At 30.6% G+C, this 26,839-nt stretch overlaps 3 protein-coding genes across 3 annotated transcripts in view; 1 reads left to right on the top strand and 2 right to left on the bottom strand.

Moving 5' to 3' along the window:
* Window positions 1-4,790: 4,790 nt before the first annotated feature.
* Smp_173610 (hypothetical protein) lies at window positions 4,791-12,468 on the bottom strand. The gene is made up of 2 exons (XM_018794021.1): window positions 12,260-12,468; window positions 4,791-5,693 (listed from the first exon to the last, which is right to left on the bottom strand). The coding sequence occupies exons 1-2, from the start codon at window positions 12,281-12,283 to the stop codon at window positions 5,556-5,558; spliced, it is 162 nt and encodes a 53-aa protein (XP_018648475.1). The 5' UTR covers window positions 12,284-12,468; the 3' UTR covers window positions 4,791-5,555.
* A 514-nt stretch (window positions 12,469-12,982) lies between these two features.
* Window positions 12,983-13,222, top strand: Smp_200540 (uncharacterized protein; the record flags this gene model as incomplete). The annotated part of the gene is made up of 1 exon (XM_018794019.1): window positions 12,983-13,222. One exon carries the CDS (start codon window positions 12,983-12,985, stop codon window positions 13,220-13,222), a length of 240 nt encoding a protein of 79 aa, XP_018648474.1.
* Window positions 13,223-26,727: 13,505 nt separating this feature from the next.
* Window positions 26,728-26,839, bottom strand: part of Smp_125980 (hypothetical protein) — a gene marked incomplete at both ends in the record, with an annotated part of 30,710 nt that continues 30,598 nt past the window's right edge. The window contains one exon of the mRNA XM_018794018.1: window positions 26,728-26,750. Within this exon, the coding sequence (XP_018648473.1) occupies window positions 26,728-26,750 (23 nt within the window). The remainder of the gene's footprint in view (window positions 26,751-26,839) is intronic.

Here is a 26,839-nt window from a genome sequence, read left to right as displayed (position 1 = left end):
AGTTACTATGCAGTAAGATCGTTAGTTACATAGGAAATGTAAGGATTTCAAGTATTTGATCAAAATTATCTTCAAAGTATTGATTCACTATGATGAAAATACAAAGTTTGTTAATTAAATTCACACCCGTAGTTACCTGTATAAGCTGAGGTAATTGATATCGTGTGTTATTTTATTGTCAATACACGTCTGTGCTTTCTTGATCAATGGGCCTTTCAATTAGTTGAATGTGGTGAGGTTTTTAGTTGGTGCATTTTATTTTGCAGGTGATGCTGAATTTGGGGTAGGGTGGAATTCCTTATTTTTCTGTGCCTTAAAAGTGTTGAATTGAGTTTTTATTCTTTTGAACAGTGTATTTACATGGCTTGTTTTGTACACCATTTGGTTGTTACTGTTTTAATTTTATATTCGACTTATTCTGTTTAGCATTATGTATACTTAGCTTTCAGTGTTTTCATATCTATTATATCCTATGGGTCTTACTCTAGTTAAATCGTCCAGATTGGTGAATATAATATCACTAAATGTGCGTACTATATATTCATGAATTATGAATTTAGAAAATGAACAAATGATTTAAAGTCACTACTAACAGAATTCAGTTGACCAGTGTTCTCACTAGAATTCAGCACACTGTTTTTCTTCTAATATAAATATTATAAGTTAGATTAAGAGTTTGCCAAGAAGTATTGTTTTATTATTATTATTATTTTTATAAATATCAACTGAATGAATTCTTATGATAGGACATTTATTTATGTATTTTGTTATATCGTATGGCCTAGTGCCCTGTTTATATATGACGTGACGATGCCGCCAATTGGAGAGCAGTGATCAGTTTAAAGATACACGAAACACGTACGAGCAGTCTAGAGTACTTGTCGGTCCTGCTTTCTGCCTAGCCCAGCCAATTAAGTCCAGAACACCAATAACAGCTTCTGCAATATGATTCATTATTCTCAAACATACTGGGTTTATATACCAAACAGACAGACCACATCGTACCATAAAATAGAAAATAGCATAAGTACAAGATTTAGCTAAATGTGGCTGTGAATAGAGGGGACTGTAATTAATAGACTGGGTATAACTCAAGAATGGTAAATCGTACAGTAATAGTCTATGGGTCAAAATGAAGTTCATAATATAAGAAACATGAATATGAATAGTTGAGTTACTTAACAATTACACAATAGGAAATATACGTATTATATTGGTCCATAAATAGTTCTCAACATTTACCATTCATAATTCTCTTCGGGATATAATCTATTTATAACCAATCTACTAAAAACTATTCATACAGTTCTAGTATATGTGATATTAAATAATAAATAAAAAGGTAGATTTTATGGAATTCTCCATAAACCTAACTAGATAAAATAAGAAATCATACAGAAAAATGATACTTTAAAAAAGAAACAATAAAAATAATTCATTATATGTGAAAAATTATATTTAAAATAATCTCAACGATTGAAATCTAAATAGTTCCAACGTTTCGTCCAGCAAACTTGTCTGGACTTCTTCAGGGTAGTAATTATTTCATAAAACAATTATAATAATTATTACATTTATTAATTGTTGTTATTTCATAATAAAATATCCATTGAATTCACATTTATTGATTGTATCTAACCGTTTTATTTTAGGTTATTGGTATGTATTACATAAAAAATATAATATTAATTATACAATTATTCATTGTATATTGATTGTTGACGTTTTGTAAACACATTCTCACTATGACTTTATTATGTAGATGTAAAAACCATATTTTAAGGTTGTAGGTTTTACTTATTAATTTTTAGTGGAGTAGAGTATTCTCCTTTTTACAATGAATACTAACTGAATGAACTGATAAATTAAGAAAAGAGAAAAGTAAATACACTTAGTATTGTTTGTTTGAATCTTCCCATTGATGGTACATCCAGCTGATGAGTCCTAAGTGGGACGAAACGCGCGTCCTGGATTCCACTGCTAGCCACTATCCATCTTTGCTTAGAAAAGTATATATTTGAAAAACTTTTTAAATAAAAAATGATGAAATGTTATTTAGTTAAACTCAGTATATTATTTTATTGAGAATAATTTAAATAAAACTTTAAAGCTGATAATGAATTGTTTCACTTACTCATTTATCGTCTGATATTTTTCTTAATGCTTGTCACTATTTTATGGTAATGTAGGCGTATTTATATATGCGATATTTGTGTATGATTGTTGTTGGTTGTACTAGTCCCGTACTTTTCAAACTTTACTGTTGACACTAGAAATTGGTAGATGAATGTAAAATATGTTATTTTCAGTTCCGGAAGTTGGGAATCACTTCTTCATTCTATGGGAAGCTATGAATATGGAAAATACTTTTTGTCATCAAAATCCCGTAGAGCCGACGGTATAGCTTTTGGATCGACTCACAGTTTGATCGTTTTCATTTTGTTGCTACCTCACTAAACCTTAATGATGACTATTCCAGACAATTAAGCTCAAATGGGTCGTCACGAAGGACAATACAAACATCATATCAAGGTAAAATGTATGGTTAAATATATCTAAGAACAATTTATTCAAAAGTTATCGTTAATTAAGTGATTTAAAAAGCAATAAACAACTTAAAGATATACATCACTGATATGATATATTCACTTGGTATTGTTTGTTTGAATCTTCCCATTGATGTTTAGGACTGCAATTAATCAGTCTGTTGAAACGATTATAATTCGGACAGCACTGCCACTGTAAACTGTAAATATATATCATATAATTATAAGCAAAGATGGATAGTAGCTAGCAGTGGAATCCAGGATGCGCGTTTCGTTCTATCTCCGACTTGTCAGCTGGATGTACCTGCATCTCAGAGTTGATGTTCACTCTGGGACGACGAGTCTCAAATAGGACGAAACGCGCATCCTGGATTCCACTGCTAGCTACTATCCATCTTTGCTTATAATTATATGATATATATTTACAGTTTACAGTGGCAGTGCTGTCCGAATTATAATCGTTTCAACACCAAGGGAAAGTTCAAATAACTATTACTTCTTAAAGTTAACGTCATGGACTGTTCTTTGTTAAGTTTTTGCAGGATCAGTCAGTGAAGTTAAACAACTGTCACACACCCCAAGAGTAAATATTACTTTATTCTGTCCCGTTCAAAACATTTTTATGCAGAAAAAAGTTGATAATAAACCAAATAAATCAATAATTATACATTATCACTCGGTTCATTTACACACTGTGGCTTTAAGTCAAATCACATTTTTTAAATTAATAGTATTTCTCTTGTGACTTTCCTCATTTCTATAGATACACTTTAGCTATGGACACTGATCAGCTGATCGTTCAGATGACTGTTTAGTAATAATGATTAGTGCAAAGTGGTGGTGATTCCATATTTTTAGTAATTATGCAAACTCTAATACATTTTGAATGACTGTTATACATTAAAGTCATATGATACAATCTATTGCTATACCAACTGATTTCTATCCGTTTATTTTTATGCCAAGCTAATTTACTACAGTTGATTTAATGTAGATAATTATTTGATAGTGACAACCTGATAAAATCACTATTCATTTTATACTATTAGTATGAATGAAGACAAAGTACGACACTATGATTGAGATAAAAGCTTTGCCCAGTGAATTCGTATTTTTAAATGAATCTAACAAGGTTGTTCGGAAAAATAAACTGAATATTAAGTTTTATATGGAAACTTCACATGATATATGAGTTTATCAAATTTTTTATGGGTTCCTTTTGTTCTAAGTCGTTCTACTTAGCGTTAAAAAACATGTCTATTTTACTTGGTCCTATCAACCGACTATAGTTTTTTTAATCTTTATCTTTTCTTCCATTAAAGGTACAATAATGAAAACGGAGGAACAAACGAAAACAGTTAGCTTCTTATTGATAAAGTAAGAATAAAACATCAGTACATACTGTTACCAGCAATTTCATTTTCTTTAAGTAATCTACAACAAGTTTTTCGTTAACTGTTCATAATCCTGTGAATCCTAAAATGTGTGTTAATTGTTGTAGAAATACCTCTAGGGATTACTTCCATCTCATAAGAGATTATTTTGGTAATAAGTTATATTCCTTACATTTCTACTCAAACACTAAACAAGAGTAAAGTAGATACGATTATTGGAATTTGAAGATTTATTATAGAAGAAAATGTTAATGTTTCAGTCATAAAACTACGTAATAAACTGAAATATCTGTAGATGAACCTTAATATTAGGTGAGATATCTTATTATATTTCTTTTTGTTGTGGGTTATCTTAGAAATAGTTAGCAAGGAGCAAATTGGTTGGAATGGAAGTGACATACGAAATTGAATTTTTCTAATCGTCTCTAACATGTAATCACTTCTTAAAATGGAGTAATTACATGGTTTAGTTATATCTGTTGGTTATAGCCGTTTAATTTTTTATGACATTGTGAATACCTGTTCACATAATAAGTTATTAATTAGTTGATGTTAAATGATACTCATTTCAGTTTACACTAATCACAGTATAAATAAATTGTGTAAAATTTTCCGCAATCACACATCATCTTGATTTATTACTGATGTCAGACAAACCTTCATCTACCATCTCCATGTTTATATTTGTGTCATCTGATTCACCTATTTTCTGTTGAAGTATTAAAATATTACGCATCTGAAACAGTTTTTATGCTATCTCAACTCCTGAAACCATCTTTTTAAATTTTTTTGCAGTTTCGAGCTAACTGATGAATTTTCCACACTTAAGAGAAATCAAAACTAATTTACGCTATTCATAAAATTATATAAAACTTGAAAATTACAAAATGTATTCAAATAAATAAGGTACTTTTTCAATATAAACATCAAATAAGCTAAGTTATAGAATCCCATAGTGAAAATTCACACTAAATCATCTATATCAAGGCCGAATACTTCCATAATAGACAATGTTCAAATGACTATCGAATGAAGAAACATTAAAGTCACAGCAAAATACACATCGAAATAGGCAAACAACTAAGTACTTTAGAAAATGCACTGTTTTTCCCCACCACTAAAAAATACAGAATTGTACATATCTAAACGCATGTATATGCATTTTCACTTGAGTATACATAATCGTAATGGTTTGTGGAAATAGCAGAACGTGAAATTACAGTGGATGAAAAACTCCAGAAAATATAAAATAAAAACAAGAGCTATCTACTGAATATTTTAAAAGTAGTATAAAATATTTGTAAGAATTGTAGGATTTAACGAGGGTTTCACATAGTATTATTATACAGCAATGGGTAAATGAACTAGAATAAAAATATATTTTGTGTACATAGAACGAAAAACCATACGTCGTTGTAACGCCGAAATAAAAAGAAACGTAAAAAACAAATAAGCATAATAAATGCAGGTCCCTAAAATTTATTCAAGATACAAAGTGTAGTCACAAAGGTTTTTATTGGAATACTGAGGCGAATTAAACCAGGATATATTTAATTCAGAAGTTCTCTTTCAATTTCATTCTTAATTATTGTGATTCCCTGTTCAGTTTATATTCCTAGCTTCGTGGGACGTAAGCTGGACCAGGAGCACGTCGAAACAATGCCATTTGATCCACTATTGCCCGACCAACACTGCGATCTGATGGATTCTTTTTACGTTTCATTAGTCGTCCAGCTGTATTACGACATAGACACTGTAACAACAAACACTAAATTAGTTCATTTCGTTCAAGGAAGTGGAAAAAAATGAAATTATTAGCTGTAAATAACCAATTTATGTTGCTATTTAGAAAAGGCATTGAATAATAATTCATCAAACGGTTACTATGATTTAAATATTTATGAAAACACAAGTAAACATGTGTTATTCAGTCAACAATACAATCAGTAAGTATGTTTATTTGTTTAAATCTGTCAGACTAGTTGATTTGCTTTTAAGTCAATCATAAGACTTCCGTGAGTATTATCAATTTATTGTCAGATGAAGCTAAGTGGATAAGTAAGATTTACTTGATTAATTTTGTACCTGTGAATTTTACTTCAATATCATATGACCAAAAGAGTGATGGAAAAGACTATTAAATCACATTTTACATTTTTGTAAGTAGTAGCGAAAATTAACTTAATGCCTACGGAAAACGATTTAGATATATATACAGAATATAGTATTGTTTTGAAATATTTTGTTGCGTAGACAAGTAAAGATATTGGGTGAATCCCTTTGAATTGTGTCTTCGTATTTGTCAGTACCGTTCAGTAAAATTTTCTTTTAGCTGCCAGGGAAAAGCAATAACATTCTTGTTGCTCCAATCCGTAATGCTTGAAAATTAATTTTCAGATTTTCAAAACGGGTTAGAAGCTAGAGCATTAAATTTTCCAGTGCAGACTTTAAACATCTGATGTTACAACGAAATTTCATGATTACATCTTTTCTACACCATATAATTTTATGTTCACATGCAAATAAATCAAAGTCGTTGACCTTCATCAAAACTTTTAATGATTGTATTGTGTAAATAGTTTTATCAATCAAGTCTAAGGTTGTTTGTTACTAGTCTATCGTCTATGAAAAGCGTTGTTCTGGAAATACAAACTGTAATCTTTGTTGAATAAGATATTCGGAAAATCTTGAAATCGTGTTTGTATACCAAATATTCGTGAATCTCAAAAGTTACTTAACATTTGTCATTAATGATAGTAAAACAGAACCTAGGACAAAGAACTCATGAGACTGCTTTACAACAATTAATGAGATTCAAATAATGTGTTACGTCTATTCTGACAATTATCATTGCTTTTTTAGATCAACAAGCAACTTGGTTGTCCTTATCGAGAAAAATATCTAGCAAATGAAATTTTGGGGAATCGCCTTGTTTATCATTGATCTATCTTTATTCGCTGAAATTGAAACATTAAATAACTTCATTTTTGTTAAACAATTTCTCCACCCTGTATTATGGTAGTTTTGATAGCAGTTAACAGTTGCAAAATCACCTTCCACCTTTACGGTCAAAAATAAAAGGACAACTAATGAGAAAATGAAGTAGTTCTTTGCGTGTCTGTGTTTCCGCATAACATCAAGAACAAAAGTATAATAACATAAAAGGCGTATGATAATTACGATGGTATCGGTGAATTCATTTCAATAAATGGGATGAATAGTTAGTTATTTTTGAAGAAATATGTCTAATTTAATATAGGTTTTTTATACTTCTACAATGGTTGTGTGGCAGGAAATTGATGTTAGCTGTAAAAAACCACTGAAAACCAAGAAGCTATGAATTATGCTTTCTTAAAAGTTTGTAACTTCTTACAAATACGCACACAAAACAGTATAGAATATCAATCGTGTTCGATCTTTTTAGGCCAGCAAATTTATTTGCAACTTGACACAGGCCTAAACCGATGCCATCTGTGAGTTACTGACAGAATCTGAACTTCGAGTTTATCCTATTTCTCAAATCAATAATTAAAGAGTATCAGCATAGTCATTTGTAAAGTAATTAAGGGTATGAAATACTTTCATTAAGTAGAATATTATTTTCTTCGCTTAAACAATCTTTCTTGATATCTTAGTGGATCCGGTTGGTCAGTAAGTTGACTTATCTAGGAATTAAATATATAAGGAAAATGATAACAGAAGTCTTGAAAGAAAGTGTAGAAACAGTTCTATACAACGTAAATCAATTGAACGCTGATTATGCAAGGTGACGAGGGACCTTAGTAGATTCTTCTTACAATATGCAGAAGCAAACAAAATATTGATTTTGAAAAGGTGCATCAGTTATTTATATTTCAGGTAAACCAAAAGGGATATTTTACTGACACCACATTCAAGTTAACAAAAGTAGGAATAATACATCAAACAATTCAATTTGATATTCTTTGTAATTTATTTATCCCAACAATAGTTTTCATGAAAGACTAATGCTCCTCCAAACAGAAGCGAAAATTATTGCATTTTAACTGATAAAATCTAAGTGATCATTTCATGCTTTTCAGCAAAAAATCTTTTCTTTTTGAAGCATCGGAAAACATAGTTTTGGGTATGAACATGTAAACAAAATTTGTTAAACAACGTATATGATTGATTACGTAAACAACGCAGCTAATAGCAAAACATTTAATCAGTTCACGTAATTTAACGAAAATCAATAAAATGCATCAGTGGTGAAAAGCAATTTGATTAAACTTTTAAACATATATTGGTGACATTTGGAAAACGATTGGAACCAGAAAACATTACACAGCTCTGGGAACTCATTATCCTATCGTGAGTAGCATCTATGTACATATCAATTTTTGATGAAAACTACCTTCGAATTAAACATATTCAGCATAAAGCTGTTAAAAAGTGTAGCCAATTATATCCACTAGCAACAATAAGACAAAAATGGTTCACTGGTTAAAGCATTCAGTTCCAAAAGTGTAATGTAGGGTCCAGATTGATCGATTCATAAGTGACCATATGAACGTGAAGCCATTTCTCAGTCAAGTACAAAACTGCCTGTATAAATTAACATTATTTCATAACAGTACCATTAAAATCTCTTAGATTTAGTGGTTTTAGAAAGGTTATTGGTTTTGTATAGTTAATTATAAATTTCCTGATCTTAATATTGTCATAATCTCTCCACATAACCAGATTCATTTGAGTATGAATTTACTGACACGAATATATTGTTACTTAAGTTCTTTCATATTTATAAATAACTTTGTAGAGAATTAATGATTACCTGTAAAATCTTTTCGTGAACAAATTGGCTAGAGAATCGGGACGACAAAGTTATAAGACAATGTAGAGAAATATTCGGATAAATTCGTTATTTATTTTGGCATTTCTACCTCAATGGCTCTCCTGTTATTCATCCATTGAATCACTCGTAAAATGATTTCTTTGTGGGTCTCTCATAAAAAGTGATTTATTCACGTGTTATCCAAATTCCATCTATAAAAGTGAGTACTTGGTAAGTTTAATATTGCCATTTCCACTGTACTATGACTTAAAGTTTTTCATAACAGTTTTGAGCATTCTAAGTTTTGTACAAAGATATTTCTGCCACTTATAATGTGATCAAAAATAAAAATCATTTATATTTTAATTTTGTTTTAAAACTTGGTAATGGTACTGTCGATTCTGACCGACGTGCTTTTATACTGTATTTTTTACTCACTCAGCATCAAATCATTGAACATCAGATTCAAACATTCTTCATATACTTTAGTCTGACCAGTCTGTATAGTTTAATGGTGGAAATCTAATTGTTTGCTTATTTATTGTGTTAGATAAAACCAGTTTTAATTATTGAATTTTAATTATGGAACTTCGAAGACCTGTTTTTCGTTGCAGTGAATGAGAAAATTACATTCCTTAGGTCAGAACTGTCATCCATTGTATGGTCTGACTTAAGCTCTTTGAAAGAAACTTTTTATGCTAAGGGTGATTTCAGTATGTGACATAAGTTTAATGATTAAGTCAGGTCATACAGTCTTCTGTTGTACATATTATTTTATGTAGACTTGCGAAGGTTAGTGTATCGAAAGGAATAAGCAAATTTTTTCTACTAATACCCCAGAAGATATACCGGACAATGTATTGTGAATAGAAGCGAAATTTATGACAGTACAGTAACTAGGCCTTTGATGGATAAAAAATATCAGGCAAATATTTTTTTAACACCGCATAAAAAATTAACAAAGGAAGAATACATGTTTAGTTCCATTTTGTAGTGTAGCCAATAATTAAAAGCTTGTAGCTTGATTATTACGAACCGTAAGATTGAGGTATGAATGTTTCATTATTCTTCTGATTTCATTTCATTATTTGACTATTTATGGTATATGATCAGAATGGGGTTTGTGGAGATTGTAGTAATTTTTAATAGTTGGATTCATGAGTCAATATAAACTAGACCACCACGGAAAAAGTAGAAGCACTGGACGACCGTTTCGTCCTAGTATGGGACTCCTCGACAGCACACGTTCACGATCCCGAAAGCAGGATTCGAACCTAGTCTCGCGCACAAACGCGTAACCTCTAGACCTGGACGCGTACTAATGAAGAGTTCTATACTAGGACGAAGTGGTCGTTCAGTGCTTCCAGGTTTTAAATGATGGTCTAGCTTAAATCAATTCATGGATTCAACTATTAAGAAATATTTGTGTTTTAATTATATTTTTTAAACTGGTGAATTAATATAATTAAATTATCCTCATATTGTACTTTTTTCAACCACTTTCATGAGCTTACATTTTCACTTACCACTCGATTTTTACAACATCTACACATCTAAATCACGATTATAATTAACAGTTTTTTATGTTGTGAGAATTTAATCACCCATGATTAGTTCGAAGTTTCCAAACATTTATGATCGATTTTAAATTTCATAATTTGTCACTGTTGGACAATTTGAATTGAAGTAGTTTGGTTAAATGTATCATATCGTACATTTGATATTTATTCTAGGTAATAAAAATTAATAAAGTAATTCATTGATTCTTCACATTTCCAAATATGAGATATGGGATCAACCACTCTCGTTCATTTGAACAGTGTAACCGAGTGGTAAATATTCTCAAATCTAGATTACTGATTTATAGATTCCCAATGAACAGATGTCAGAAATTACAATAAGTTCTCACACAATATAATTGCACATTTATATTCAAAAATAAATATGATTAAAATCCATTTAAAAAGTGAAGAATTGTGAGATCCTTATTTTATAGGTTGATAACAACCTGAAAAATTGCGAACTGATTTTGATACTTACATATTACTCAACATAAAAACTTTAAAATTCGTTCATAAATATCTTTCTTATCGGTGTTGTATTAAACTTTATTCTGTACTTAAATCTAGGAATGCAAATTTATAATAAAATGACCGATTTCTATGTTTTATATTCATGGTACTTTTTCGCCATTATGGAATACTCAAAGTTTACTGAATATTTAATTTAAAAAGTTATGATCATCCACTGTAAATACAGAGAAGTTTTCAGTCAATCCTTAGTTATTCAAGAATTTTGCTGAGAAAGATACTGATACTTTATTAATCAGTTTATTTAAACTGAGGGAAATAACTAGTTGTTAACATTTGGATTTTATGGTCGGTTTTTTTATTAAAATAAATATGTGCAATGCATGCATCTCAGTCAGTTAGTAGCAACGTGGAGCTTCGTACGTATGTACATCGGTTCAAGTTTCCATATCCAATTAGCACAGTGAGATGAAACTGTCAAGAGACTAGTAGAGGGAATAACATCATTAGAAGTAATAATAAAAGATTAGACATCTAAGATACGATTCACGGAAATGTAAACTAGAGAAATGAGAAAATTTATGGGAAATTTAGAAACTTAGAGTCTAAGGGAAGACAGGGAGTGAATGCATTTGCGTAACTGCAAAATATTCTGAGCCATGTCACTTAATGTCTCTAACCACTAGTTACGATGATTATCTATACATTATTGACTAGGTTACAAACACATAGTAGTAGTAGTAGTTATTTTTGCATATTTAAATAATCAAAATAAATAACTCACACGGTTTACCAACCCACTTATAGTTTGAATTCTAAAAATGTCGCTTAAAAAATTGTAAGCTCGAACTATTATCTGATTCAGTATCTTCCTGTTTGGTTTGATAAAATGTAATTGTAAAATCTGTTGGTTTTCGACCGAGTTTATTCCAGATATTGATGATATCAGTATAAAGTGAACAGCATAATGTTACATGATTACTTCAATTACATTAAATGAACGGTAATAATGTAAACTGCTCTATGGAAAATGTAGTTTATACCTGACTAAATGATCCCTTGGATATATATTGTTGGTATTTAGGTGTCAACTGAAGAGTATAACCTTTTTATTCTTATAAAAAATCTTTTCTGGTGTCAAGTGATTTTTTAAATTTTGGTCATGTATACTTTCTGAATTCTGAGTTTTTAAGCGGGAGAGGAATTCATTTCATGAAAATTGCAAGTGTTCTTTGTTAATGAGTGCTGACCATGAAATCGAGGGATTCTTATCGATTAAATTGAATCATTTTATAGTAAAACTTTTCTAAAGTTCCTTTATTTATTGTGTTTTAAATTCAATGTTAATGTACATTCAATTTTACAAAAAGTTGTAATTAACAGATTAGTACACAAAATTCTACGTGATTAGTAAGTTTCATTCAAGTATTTGTTTAATTATTATAATAGCTGTTAAATATATTGTATTTAACTAAATTATATGAATTGACTTACCGATAATAATGTAAAAAAGCACATTGTAGAAAAATCCTCCTAGATGTAGAATCAAACTTCCTTGAAAATCTATCGTCTATCAGAGGAGATAGTGTTTCTTTTTTGTCAAATTCAAAAAAAGGTAACAAATCAAATAATTTCACAAATAACCCTAATTATTATTAATAATATCCTGTACTATTTACAGACAAGAGAAGTTTGCATTTAGCATTTATACATATGTTTATTCCTACGTATATAGTCATACATTTATATATATATAGGTGTAGATACACTTGTGTTTGTGTTTAATGTGTACTCATCTTTTAATATACACGTGTCCACCTAAATACCCCAATACTAAGCAAGGTCGACAATATGAATGTGTTAAATCACGGTTCTTTAAGTTCTATGGTAAAATCTACTTGTTTATTTTTTTTATTTGCACCAACTACGATGTTTCTTATTTCTCATCAATATTGTTATTGTTGAAATGATTATCAGTCTTATTATTATTATCATTACTATAATCGGAATGCATTAACATACTATTGGGTAAAAATTATTATTCAACCATTTACTTATAAACGAAGACATACTCTGTATAGCCTGTCAATATAAAAGTTAGTTTTTTTTTAAAAAATGACATCTATATTCTAGCTTATAAACAAATGTGTTTTTAAGAATGTGTACAGGAGTGTGCTCATTTCTGTCTGTCTATCTATCCATCAACACTATATATGTATGCGTGTAATACAAGCACATATACATACGGAGAGCTATCAAAAAAAGAAAAACCGATCTCAACAACTAATCAACTATATCATTTTAGAAGTGCTTGTTGTGGAGATTATTTATTGCAAAGTGCCATTTCAAAATGATTGTCTTCAGTTTCCCTTAATGAAACAGTATTACATACATAATAAATGTAATAGTAAATGTTTGTTAACTGATATTAATAATGTTAATTGTATCTCTTTTTAACCTAGGTATTGCTGAATTTCGTTAGGTTTGTGATCCATCTTGGTATAAGTAAATATTCAATTGATAGGTAATACGTAGAATGTAACATGGACATAATCATCAACAATATATAAGTAATTCTTTTGTCCATTCTGAATATCAACGACAGCTGATTATTTTATTACTGAATAAATAAAAATGAATAATAAACTATCGTTAATCCATAGAATTCGATCAGCGCTAAAGACTGGAGTAACACAAAAGTAATCAGTCATTGTAAAATTAATCAGTCTTATGGGGGATCATTCACAGTCGGCCTAGCTTAGAGGGACATTTCATAAGACTATGGTAGAAATTAGTAACTCATGTAATGAATGTGTCAAGACTGCGTTCTCTGACGTGGCCAGTTTACACTTAATAATTTTATTATTTTTTCGATAAGATTGTCGTCAGCATAAACTTTACAAGTAAGCTGTAACGTCATTGACTGTGACAATGGATGATAAGGGTTTGGACTGCATTCAGATTATCAATTTCCTCAAGGTTGATAGTACGCATTATCGATCAGTGACAATTCGCAAAACACCTACATCCAAGAATTCCTGGCGATTGTATCCATTTGCCTTACATTAAAAACAATTATTTTTATCACTGGAAGTGTACGACCTTAATATAAATAAATATTCTTGATATTGATTTGCTTAATCGTGTCAGTATTTCCATGTCTTTCAAAACTCATGCAGTGAACAACATAGTGTGGTTATACTTTCCGCTTTTGATCTAATGTAGTTTGAATGATTTAAGATGTTTAGATTAAAATAACTATTCTTATTCATTGTCAGACCGTCTTACCTCATTGTTCAGTATAAGGTCTTCTTCTATCGAGAATGTAGGTTTGGGACGGTGATTAGTTGTATGTCTATTTCGTTTTCATTACTGAGGTATGCTACCGAGACTATGTGGAATCGAGTCTGACGCTGTACTTGTATCTTTACGGGTCATATCTCTTCAAAAAAAGCTGAATAGTGTGTACAATATAGTCCTTCAAAAAGTTGTTTGTGACTACCATGACCTATCACCTATGATTTTTTACTCTTTGTGTAAACAAAAGACTTTTCACTAACGAGTTTTCTGTGTTCTGAACATTCCTTCAATCTAATAACAGTCGTATAGAAACATAAATATCCCATCCAATTTATATGTGAATGCATTCAGTTTTAACTAAACCAAGTGAAATGAAGTTTGGAAACTACCAACTCAAATACACTAAATCTATCAAATATTCGTTTTAGTTAAAATTCACTCGGTTGACAAAAATGTTTTACAGGGTTCTAGAAATATGGTATTGTTAATATACACAAATATATTTCAATAAGTGTACTAACCAACTTTCGGAATAGTGGCTTGATTTAGGGAGTTCGCTAAACGCAAACAAATTCAAGGCAAATTATAAATAATCCTATAAAAATTGATATACGAACACTACCAGCTCAAGATGTTCAGTCGAATGTCGTGGCAGAACCTTGTCATATTGCGCTAGAGGCTCATCCAAATGGTTAGCCCATTACTCTCTGGAATATATATCTTTGCCTCCGTTGGAATAAAGTGCCTTTCCAAGCCTTATTTTCTTTTTTATTCTTCTTCGTTCACCTGATAGCCGCACAATCTTATTCTTCTATATCTTTGTCACTGAGAGACCAATCAATCTCGGGTTTACATTATTAAGGAGCTTCAAAAACTAAATTGAAGTTCAAGCTTTCTTTTCCGACTACTTTCAACTATCAAACGTCAATATTTAAGTTATTTAAGTAATTGACATCTTACCAGTTTGTTTTTAAATTCACATAGAGTTAAATATGTTGTTTTGATTTATGCATTTAAAAGGTGAGTATATACATATATATTCATAAGATAAAAATCAATCAGCCTAGTAATTAAAACTTAAAAATGATAGTTACAAAATACATACTTTAGTTGATTCTCCTAAGTATTCATCCTTTTTAAGATTTTTATTATTCAAGTTCAAAACATTATTTTGCTCATTTAAAGACATTGAAATAACTGCATACCTTTAGAATATATACACATAAATCTATACCATAATATGTATCAATCTATTATTTAGGTTAATGATACTTTATTACGTAAATAAAAGTGTGTGTGTGTGCGTGTCTGTGTTGATGATAATGATTCATCAACAATGAGAAATTTTTTTTTTTTTAAAACAAGAAATATGTATCCGTAACTATACTATGGTAAACTTTCAAATTTGTTTATTTACTAGGCAACTAATAAATGATATGCATATTATTGTAATTTATATGAATATAGTTAACTGTTACAAGTCAAGTAACACCAGATACTACTTATTGTTTTTTTTGTTGTTTACATTTTTATCATCCAAGATTTTTTAAAATTTTTTTGTCAAATAAATTTTTGTCATCAAATTTGCATGCTTCAATATAATAAGATTTCTCTATCCTATTTTAAATTAACATTGATAATAATAATAATTAAACTAAACTGTATAATATTAAAATAGTTGAGATCATAGAGTTATTGATCTAATTTGATAAACAACAGATTCTAGGTTAATTTGGAATAATTTAGTAACTGTGGTATTTGAGTAAAAAAAGAAATCCATTTGTCTAAAGGTAATATCTGTGGTTTTTATAGTCAATAAAAAATCAATAGAAAAGGGTGTATACTATATAGAATATTATAATATGTGCTGTTAAATATACTTAGTCTGTTCACCAATTAAAGTGATAATTACCAAAGTGTACATATTGTGTAAATTAAAAGCACAACTATGACTTCAGTGTAAATTGTGATATACACATATAAATATATCCGTTTGGTTATTTGGATCTTGATGTGATAAGTAAACTTTGTTTTCACATAGTATCCTTGATAAAAGTGTAATTTAGGGACTAAATTGATCGATTCGTAAGTGACCATATGAACGTGAAGCCATTTCTCAGTCAAGTACAAAACTGCCTGTATAAATTAACATTATTTCATAACAGTACCATTAAAATCTCTTAGATTTAGTGGTTTTAGAAAGGTTATTGGTTTTGTATAGTTAATTATAAATTTCCTGATCTTAATATTGTCATAAGCTCTCCACATAATTAGATTCCTTTGAGTATGAATTTACTGACACGAATATATTGTTTCCTAAATTCTTTTCATATTTATAAATAAGTTTGTAGAGAATTAATGATTACCTGTAAAATCTTTATTAACAAGTTGGCTGAAGAATTTTTGTAAATAATCTATGCTCAAAAACAAAGAATATTTTATGAGGAATTATATAGGTATATGTTACGGTTGTTCACAGTCATGGCAAGCGCTAAACAGACTGCTCGCAAGAGTACAGGTGAGAAGGCACTCAGGAAGCAGTTAGCCACTGCACCAGCTACTGGTGGTGTTAAGAAACCTCATTGTTATCGTCCTGGAACAGTAGCCCTACGTGAGATTCGTAGTTACCAAAAATCGATCGAGTTGCTCGTCCGTAAACTACCCTTCCGGCATCTGGTGAGGGAGATTGCGCAGGACTTCTAGACCGACCTACGTTTCCAAAGTTCGGCAGTTTCTGCCCTTCAGGAGGCAAGCGAAGCCTATCTTGTTGGCCTTTTTGAGGACACTAACTTGTGTTCTATCCATGCCAAACGTGTCACCACGTATATGTTATATATAAGGTAAATTTCTTATTAAATAATGATTCACTCAGTATGCTTATTCATACTCATAACTCATTATGCGATTACTACAAATTAATAATTCAAGTGGAATAAAATTGAAACTGATAATCATAATTATGAAATACATATGGAGGCATTCACTTATATTTATGTGGTTTTGCATGTATTATTATTTAGATTATAATATTCAAAATTTATTGTTCATCTTTAAATCATTGATCAATCTTATTTTCTTCTTCAAATCACGTGTTGGAAACTAGAGAAACAATAAATATGTGCAGACAAATACAATATACTATTGTACACAATGCAACTACCTATACAGGGAAAAAAGAAAACACATGTAGCTTTTTATTTCTTGTTACTCGTTATCGCAATATTAGGCAGATTCTAGGACGTTTTCTCTAATCCTGATTTTTCCCGTGTCTCTTCAATTTTAGACAATGAACAAAGTTCTTTGTTTAGACGTAAATATTTAGCAATAAACATTAATAACGTGCATTACATAAATAATGCTCAATTATTTGCAAGTAGATAGTAAACGAAGAATTTTGAAGGTTAAATTTCCCTGTTTTCGAGTCTTAAGAAGTTATATTTACTGTTTGACTGATTAGGTGAGACTATAATTTATGGACGAATCAACCACATTTAGGATAACAAGTCTTGGATTTCGGCACAAAATTCATCCATCCATTTGGCCAAATAGAGTTTCGGAATTTTAGTTGATGTCAATTCATGATGAAAACCCTAAATCTAATTCCTGGCCATAACCATCAACTATAAATCATGATCTTTGTTCTTCACACAGGTTTATAACCCTCATTTAGCTCTAGTAAATTGTTGGACATTCTCAAGGTCACTTTAGAGTCGCTAAAGATTGTCCGTTAATTATGGTCTCATCACATATGGTGCTTGCCGCAAGACATGGATATCCTGGTTGACATTGTACATCTTAATTACTGTACAGTTTTAAATCCATGTCAACACATGTTGAATATCTATATCATTTGCTGATGAAAATCAACAAGAAATATTACTTGTTAGTTAAATTTAATTTGAAAATACAAATGAGTTCGAAATGAATATACTTAGAACATACAATGAAGAAAGGCAAATATCCATCCATAATGTTTCACTGGATTAAGATATAACTGTATATTAACAGGAAATAAGTTATATAATCATATCATATTAGTAGAATGATTTTAAATAAAATGAAAAGTACATAATAGTCACTTCATTCAAATTTGAAATTTCCTAAACATATACATGTGTGAGTAAAGGGACTCAAACGGAAAGTTTGTGATGTTATAAATACTAATCTACATAGAATAATAGGTCTAAAAGTTTCGATATTGGTGATTCTAGCTATGAGATTAGCCCAAGTTACAGTAATAGTCCAATATAAACTTGAAGAACGGACGAGAACTGATTTATAGCCAAACCAAATAGCTAACGTAAAACAGCAATGGTACTCTTAGCAAAAAATTGTCACACTCAGTCTTTAATGAATCAAAAAAGCAAACTTCATTACTTTTTATGTTGTTCGCAATAAATTTGAACAAAAAGAAGTACATAACATCTCGAATACAAGTTGAAAAACTCTGATATAGAGTTATTGATACTAGAAGGTAAATGAAGACATACTGTCGAAGTTCAGAAGTAATTTAACTGAATAACTGATTCTAAACACAGCTTCTTGAATAAAATTAGACTTCGTTCTCATTAAACAGAATATAAAGTTATTAGGTCTAGACATTGATTGTGGTTATAATAATTATCAGATAATATCTATCTTTTAAGGTGAAGCTTAATAGTTAGAAAATCGGTAGAGATAAAATTAGAATAGTAGCTTAGCATAGTTCCACATAGTCATAACGTTTTACTTTTCACACTTTCATTGTGTTATGAAATCCTAACAAAATAAAAGGAGGAAAATAAAGAAAATGAAAGAATGAAACATTAGGAGTGAATTAATGTAACAGACTTTGATTTATTTCAAGCTATATCTCATAAATTTCAATTATTCATCCCAACCAGATCATCCACAGGGCGTTTATAGTTTCCTATTTTGGAAATAATACATTGATGTCAAGTCTTGATACGATCAACTTGCCCCACCTAGGTGATAAACTATTTAAAAATCTTATTTAGATTTATTTGCTGTCTGTGAACTATTTCTAAAAGATATTTATAACTCTTAGCTAGATAAATATTGCTAAGTGAAATATACTATAAACTTATAACTTTGTGGGGGAAATCTGAATGTTTGAACCTTTGGAATAGTTTTACATCGTAAGATTTGTCTTACACTTTTTACACCTAATGCAATTAACATCATAAGCCAAAATACGCTCATAAATTTAGAAGTAAAATTTTATTGCCAAATATTATGAAACCAATAAGTTCTTTAGGATACTGACTTTTCATTTATGATATCTAAGACTTTTCCAATTATAACGTATTTTATACTTATCACGATCAATTACATAATTAGATTTTCCAGTATCATCTTAATTATCATACAAACTTACATTATAGTAGAACAGATTATGGCTCCATCAAACCTTCTACATATAGAAAGCCTGAATGGATAAGGCAGTGCCTTAGTTTTCATAGTTTCTATCTAGTCAAGTACAAACAGTGATCGACATGAGCACTTGTATATGCAGTACTGTTGAAGAAGCATAGCCTTTAGCAGAAGCATTGAGGAAAAACAGATATTCGCTAAATTTCATAAATTGATGGGAAGGTTTCGATATACTGAAAACTAGTAGATTTTCGGCACCTAAAAATGTGCATATATCATATTAACACTTAGAAGTGACTCGAGTAATCTTGTATCGAAACAATGACTTGATTTAGCTATCCGTAAGGCTTTTACGCAGCACAGCTCATCATGATTAAAAAATCGAGTGCTATGTTTCACAAGAAGTTCAAATAGCAAATGAATAAGGGTGTTGCATTTCAGTGTGTTCATCAATTTACATAGATGTGGACATACATACATAGGGAGGAGCAATCGTGATTTCTATGTAAGGATGAATAAGTACATACCTAAATTGGTACAGAAGTGAATAAATTCTAATGGTCTAGTAGGAGTACATGATGAACGAGCAATTTCCTCTAGTGACAAACAGTTGAGATGAACTGTAAGATCGACACCAAATAGACCTTTGCATTGTTGTATAGAATTTTCCAGGGGCATGGACTAAAAACCTACCGAATCCTTAGATCAAAATCTAAAGTCCCCTTATATGTTCAAAACAGTTTGTTCATAGTTTGAACGAACTCCGGTTATTTTGACTTATCAACTAGAGAGGCATGATTTCCTCTATTTCCCTTATTATCTCTGTTTTTTGTTTTCAAACCCTTCTAGCTTAAAATTTTTATCTAAGACATTACTTGTTGCAACACAACACTGAATTCTAGATGTTTGCTTGTTCATTGTATTCAGAAAATAGATTCATGGCATTTAAAGCATTTTGTTCTTGTAGAAACCACCCACAAAAGCTTAGTTTATTCGCCGACAAACCTCACTTTACTAAAAATAAGCACGTACTCCCTAGTGACCAGTTTTAAGATCTAATTAATAGTCTTAGTGAGAATCTATAACTAGTGAACTTCAAGGAGGTCAAGTGTGAGATAGTTATCCACCATAGACAATGGAAGATGGTTATGTGAATATGGAGTATTGCACTTAACAAAATAGGGACTTTTAAATTTACTTTAAATTATGTTAGAATAGAGTGTAAAAATTGATTGATTTGACAGAGTAATAGAATCGTGTAGCAAGTTAAAATTCCTAAGTTCATGTAGAGTAAACTTTATTCCCATCTCATGGTTAACATATCTAAAAATCATGAGTCAATTGAAGCTAGATCACCATGGAAAACCTGGAAGCACTGGGAGGCCGTTTCATCCTATTGTTGGACTCCTCAGCAGTGCACATCCACGATCCCGCCCCACGAGATTCGAACCCAGGACCTATCAGTCTCGCGCGCGAGCGCTTAACCACTAGATCACTAAAACCTCCACAAACCTCCTTCTGACATCTAAAAATGTTGATGTCTAATTAAACCATTTCTTAGAGATAGAAATATATTAATTATCAGAAGGGGTTTTATGGAGATTTAGCATTTGCACAGTTGAAAGCGTGAGTCAGTTGAAGCTACACCACCATGGAAGACCTGGAAGCACTGGACGGCCGTTTCGTCCTATTGTGGGGCTCCTCAGCAGTGGACATCCACGATCCCGCACTCGCGAGATTCGAACTTAGGACCTACCGGTCTCCAGCCAGAGCCTTTAACCGATAGACCACTGAGCTGGCATCCAATGGTGTTAATGTCTAACTTCAACTGATCCACGAAGTTGAGCAACCATTCACCAATTGTCATCAGTGAGTTCCTATCTCACGACAGACGTGGTTTGAACTCCACTGGTCACTGCTTCTCACTAGAACTCCTGGATGTACTTCTCGAAGTCAGTCACTAGTGAGCATATGATTATATTAATTATCAGGAGGGGTTTTGTGGAGATTTAGCATTTGCATAGTCCCACAATAGGACGAAATGGCCGTCCATGTTTTCCATGGTGGTCTAGCTTCAATTGACTAACGCTTTCAACTATGCAAATAAAGATATAGTTTGCCGAAATAGAAAATTACTACACAGTATCAATTGTTATACATACAACCAGTTTGGAAATTCCCCAGGTGTCTACGAAGAGAGACATTTTTACAATTAATGTTTAACAGTTCTTTAGATTTTAGTTAACTTCAGTGATTTTCAGAACAACAGTTCAAAGGAATGATTATAGCTAAAAACTATATTACTATAATTATATTATAATTTATAGATATTAGGAGTAAATATGTAGTCGTACGTTAAAAGTACAAATTTCAAAAGTTTTTTTTAACAAAAGAATAATAAACACCGAGATCCAATATTGATATCACACTGATTATTCTTTTTAATGAGCTTAAAAAAAAATCAAAACTATAATCTATGTATGGAATATGGAACTTCTCAAGTTTGTTTTAGATCATAGTTATGGGACTAATAATTTGTACAAACCAAAATTATATTATGGCGGAGCACTTAATAATACAAACAAAATTAACTTCTAGTACATAATCCACTTCAGATGGTTATTCTAGTTAAATAAAGGATATTTTCTCATTTCGTTTGATGTTTGTTTTTGACAGCAAATAAACCGAGTTGTAAGTTGTGCAGTATCGTCAATCGATTTCAGTTAGACAAGTATACCACTGTATTTCGGCTTAGTGGTCCAAAGATTAGGTGTTCACTTACAAGAACAAAGGTTCTGGATCCGATTCTTGGATGAGAAGTAGCAGGTGTTACCTACTGAGGAATCCAGTGCTAGGGTGAAATCGCATTCCAATGCTTCCATGTTTTCACTGATGATCTCGTAAAGATCAGATCTATTTGGACTGTAACAATCCTACTATATCTACAAATCCTCCTATATTGATTAATTATCTTGAAGAATTTCATCTTATTTAAACCTTGTAATTTAATTTTTTATGAAATTTCTACTCATTTGTTTAAATATTATTGTTCTTTAATTTAATATTGATCTGTTAAATGAGGTCATGTTAACCAATAATTTGTGTGAAAAGAAAAACACCGAAAAATTACACATATTGGTATGAAATAATATTGCAAGGAATTGAAAATATATTTATCTTTGGTGGTCCAAATATGCACTATTATTGAATAGATTGCCTTACTAGGGACCTAGAGCATGAGAAATATCGCATGAGACAAACTTTTGAGCTACATATTGAAACTTAAAAAAGTACTTTTCTCACCCAGTCTTCATATGAAGTGGAATGTACTAAACACAATATTTCAAAATTAGGTCATTTACAAATGGTCTTTATCCAAAGATGCAGAATTTTAAAAATTATTTAAAATTTATAGTGAATAAATAATAAAAAATGTTTGTGCGATATTCGTAAACATATTCTACATTAACTAAGATTTTTAGTTCAACATGATGATAGGAAAAAACACTAGTTTGTTTAGTTAAAAGAAGACACCGACTGTAACTATAGAGGGACTAATTTCAGCTTAAAAGCCTCTGTACATCACAGTAAGATGGCGGCTATTCCATATAACACTTAATTCGTTATTAATATACATCACCAAAACCAAGCAAAGTTGAGCCCATGGTCTTTATATTTCATATATAACACGATGGAACTCATCAAACTTTTGAAATCTCCAAAAATAATAAGTCTGACGAAAGTCGCCCTATCATTAGTGACTACCGCCATAAACGAGCCTTCTAAAGTCCTAGAAAGAAGTGTTGATTTAAGGGCTCAGCCATATGTGGAATGAAACCGTTATCAGCAGTGTTGTTGGACAGTGATCGGGTTATATCATGAACTGACTGAAGTTGGAGATATTCAGCAGTGGACTCAAACTTAGCACTCCTTATCTATCATGCTTGTCACTTGGTTCTCTCGCATGCAGTCATTGATGAAGAAAGTCAAAATATCGCAACATATTTGTTTAGTGAATTTGGGATTACAATGAGTTCAGAAAGTTATATTTTTAAGTTTTACTGAATTCATTAACTAAATATCTGGTATGTGAATATTTTACCTATTTAGTTGTATTTTGCTCTTTATTAACAAATTAACTAAACCCTATCTGTAAGACATAAGATGTGAATATAATGTGTAGACAATGATCACATTTTTATTGTATGAAGTAAATTAACATTTATAAATAGTTAAATCATCTAATATTTGTACAAAACTATGATGAGTTACAAATTCTCAAATCGTCTTTCGTTAACAGGTAAACAAATATCGATTCCAAATATGTTCAGCTTTATGCCAGGCTAACTGAAGTAAAGCACATAAACCTTTTTACTTAAATAAACTGACATATTATTTATTCCGATTAAATCCTAGAAATGACAATAGCGCTCTAAAGATTACGACAGTCATATTGTAAATGAATATATAAATTAAGAACCATTTGTTATAGCGGGTTACTGCTAGAGAACATGATGAATCGTGGACAATTCAAAAGAAATAATAATTGATGAAAAGCCAAAACAAATCCTACATATGAAGTGACAGTTGTTCGTAGTATGGAAAAAAACAGCCGAAAAACAAAGGTTAATGATTTATGATTGCCTGTGTCATATGTAAAGAGACCAAGATAACCAATCATAGAGTGGGCCAAAATACATTAGAAAATACGAGACTCAATAATATAGAAGGACACAGTAATTACAGTGGGAATGAAGGATATTAATTAGGTAGACAATATATAAACACACGAAATTAAGTTATTCAGTAGGTAGAAAGAGGCGTATTTCATAACTCACTTTTCAAATTTTCGCTTCTTATCAACGTCACTGATGGTTTTTGATCGCCATTTTAAGAGCAGTAAGAGGGCCAGAAGACTCAAGTGAACATATTTTGTTGAACTGTAATTTTTATGACGACGCTGAAGTTTGATAGAAACTACTTTCGGATAATCAATAACTTCAGCTTATTTCGCATTTTGAAAGAGAACGAAAAAGCGACATTTGGCAGGTTACTTTAAATTAACTGAATTTTGTTATTTTCTCCTCAGTTATATACTTAAAATAATTCACAATCAATCTATATCAAAAATGAAGATTTGTGATGAAAAGGGTGCTTGAATTGCAAGAGAATTAATAAACTCTACTTACTTGATTTGTTTTAGTCAAAGTGGCTCGATTAGAACGAGTTTTTCTTTCTTATAGGATTTACTTTGTTAAATAATATACTTCCTAAAGTGTAATGTGGTATGGACATATTTTAGGGTTAGCTTGTTACGCTTCTAGTCATGAGGTACGAAATAATCAACAAAACGGAAAGTAGAATAGTCAACATAATAATACAGACTCTGAGAAAATACTAAGCATAGAAAATGTGGTTTTCAAGAAAATAATAAAATCCAGGGATGAGGTTTATGATAAAAGAGTAAAAGAAGGACGATAAGTAGTGAGTGAGTGGAAATGTATCCATTTTCGAAGTATATTACCTAAAACATCTAATCATAGATCACAATAATTTTCTCCACTTCATACATCAAGTCTTTATTCTCCTGTAAGGTATATTCCAAAAGACGGTAATATCATGAAATTATTCCATTATAGTATAACTCAGTAACTAATTACAGGGATCGGTACCCCATTTTGACCTACATAACATTTTTGAATGTTAGCAACATTATTCGGCTGTTCATACTAACTGACAACCAAATACTCAAACCGTTCAACCGATGCTGTATAGATTTTTAATTGATATGTTTTAGTAAATTCACTTAAAATTTATGAAACAAACGTTCACATTACTTTGATATAACTTTGTACATCTGCTGAACATATTGAAACAATTTATTTGAAATTTTTCACGAATCAGTTATCACTAATATTCAAACATATTTATTTTAAAAAATTGACAATATTTTACATCATACACCAGTAATAGTGAGATTATAAGCCTTTCTGCAAATGATTACGTAGGTTTTCAGTAATTTCATGCTTCATTGTATTATTCGATTGCTGAAAGTCAAGTATTTAAACTTTTTATGAGCCTAAGTGGTTGATAAACTAAAGACGATAGACATGTAGATTACTGGATTCCGTATCTGTTGTTTAAATTTCAAATGCTTACCGCGAGAACTGGAAATCTTGAGTCCTTTGCTTGGTGGGGTCTTGAGATACGCACTTCAGCGGAACTTCATATCAGGACGAAACACCTGTTAAGTGTTTCCTGGTTCTCAATAGGTATCTAACTACGACTAGTTCCTGATATTAACTATGAAATTAATGAATGCTATATCTTAATATTTACACAAATGGATGCATAAACTTATCGCCCCTTGTTCAACGAGGCATTAATATCTATGACTACTAATTGGAAGAAAATTGTTTTGGAGTCTATCCAGATTGTGTTTGATAGATCTAACAGTAAAAACTACTTCGTTTCAAAACGCAAATCTGTTTAATAAGCTGGGGTATTAGGTAATAAAGTTAAAAATCTGAGCTGTTAATTCATTAAAGTTTAAACTCCTATGTAAATTTATACAAACTATTGATATACAATATATTTGAGCCTGAGATTAGACAAGATTGATCAAAATGTTTACTAGGTTTCATAATCACAAGTTTTCTCAAGGTTAAAATGAAGTTTTTAATGATTTATTGTAAAAGATATTTGAAAATTCCCTGAATTGAAAAAAGTTTACTAAGTCATTGGGAAATACAAAGAAAAATTACAACTCATTTCGCTATATACTATGTAAAATCAATATATGCAACTTCTAATCTTTTCCTAAAAGTTTTGAGCTGGTGTATTTCAGATATTAGTTAATATTGACTGAGTAGTCTAGTGTATTGTTCTCTGTTGTTTGGGACGATAAGTACAAGGACCAAAGTCATGAAGTGAACATCAACACTGAAATTTGAATACATTCAGACAATGAATTTCAAAATAAAATAAAACATGAGTCTTCAAGTTTATCACTAGTCATTATCTGAAATATCTTGGTATTCATTTAGGAATAGATATAAAATAATTTCAGTTCTGAATTTCAACTACAAGCGAGTACAAAGTATTTCAAATAATTGCCATTTCTTAACGATAATTAATTACTGATTATTTTTATGAAGTATGCGAAATAAAATCATAAAAAATGTTTCAAATGTAAGATATGTATAGCTACTATTTCTAAATTTTCTCTTTTTCTCGCTTACATACTAAATGCAATAAAATATTGGACACTTCATTAAATGAATAGATATTTACTCTGAAAATATCTCATAGCCTTTGATAATAAAGTACAGTTTATTGATTATCTATTTTTAGTACAACAGTAATAGTATATAATGTTTATCCAGCCGCTGAATAATAAAG

The sequence above is a fragment of the Schistosoma mansoni genome, chromosome 1 (assembly GCF_000237925.1).
Source record: "Schistosoma mansoni strain Puerto Rico chromosome 1, complete genome".
Classification (NCBI taxonomy): domain Eukaryota; kingdom Metazoa; phylum Platyhelminthes; class Trematoda; order Strigeidida; family Schistosomatidae; genus Schistosoma; species Schistosoma mansoni.
This window is presented reverse-complemented; position numbering and strand designations above follow the sequence as displayed.

Excerpts from the sequence above, each read along its gene's own strand:
- Smp_173610 (XM_018794021.1), bottom strand. The coding sequence starts at position 12,283 with ATGTGCTTTTTTACATTATTATCG. Across the intron at positions 5,694-12,259 it reads GCTTTTTTACATTATTATCG|TGTCTATGTCGTAATACAGC; the intron begins GTAAGTCAATTC and ends TTGTTGTTACAG.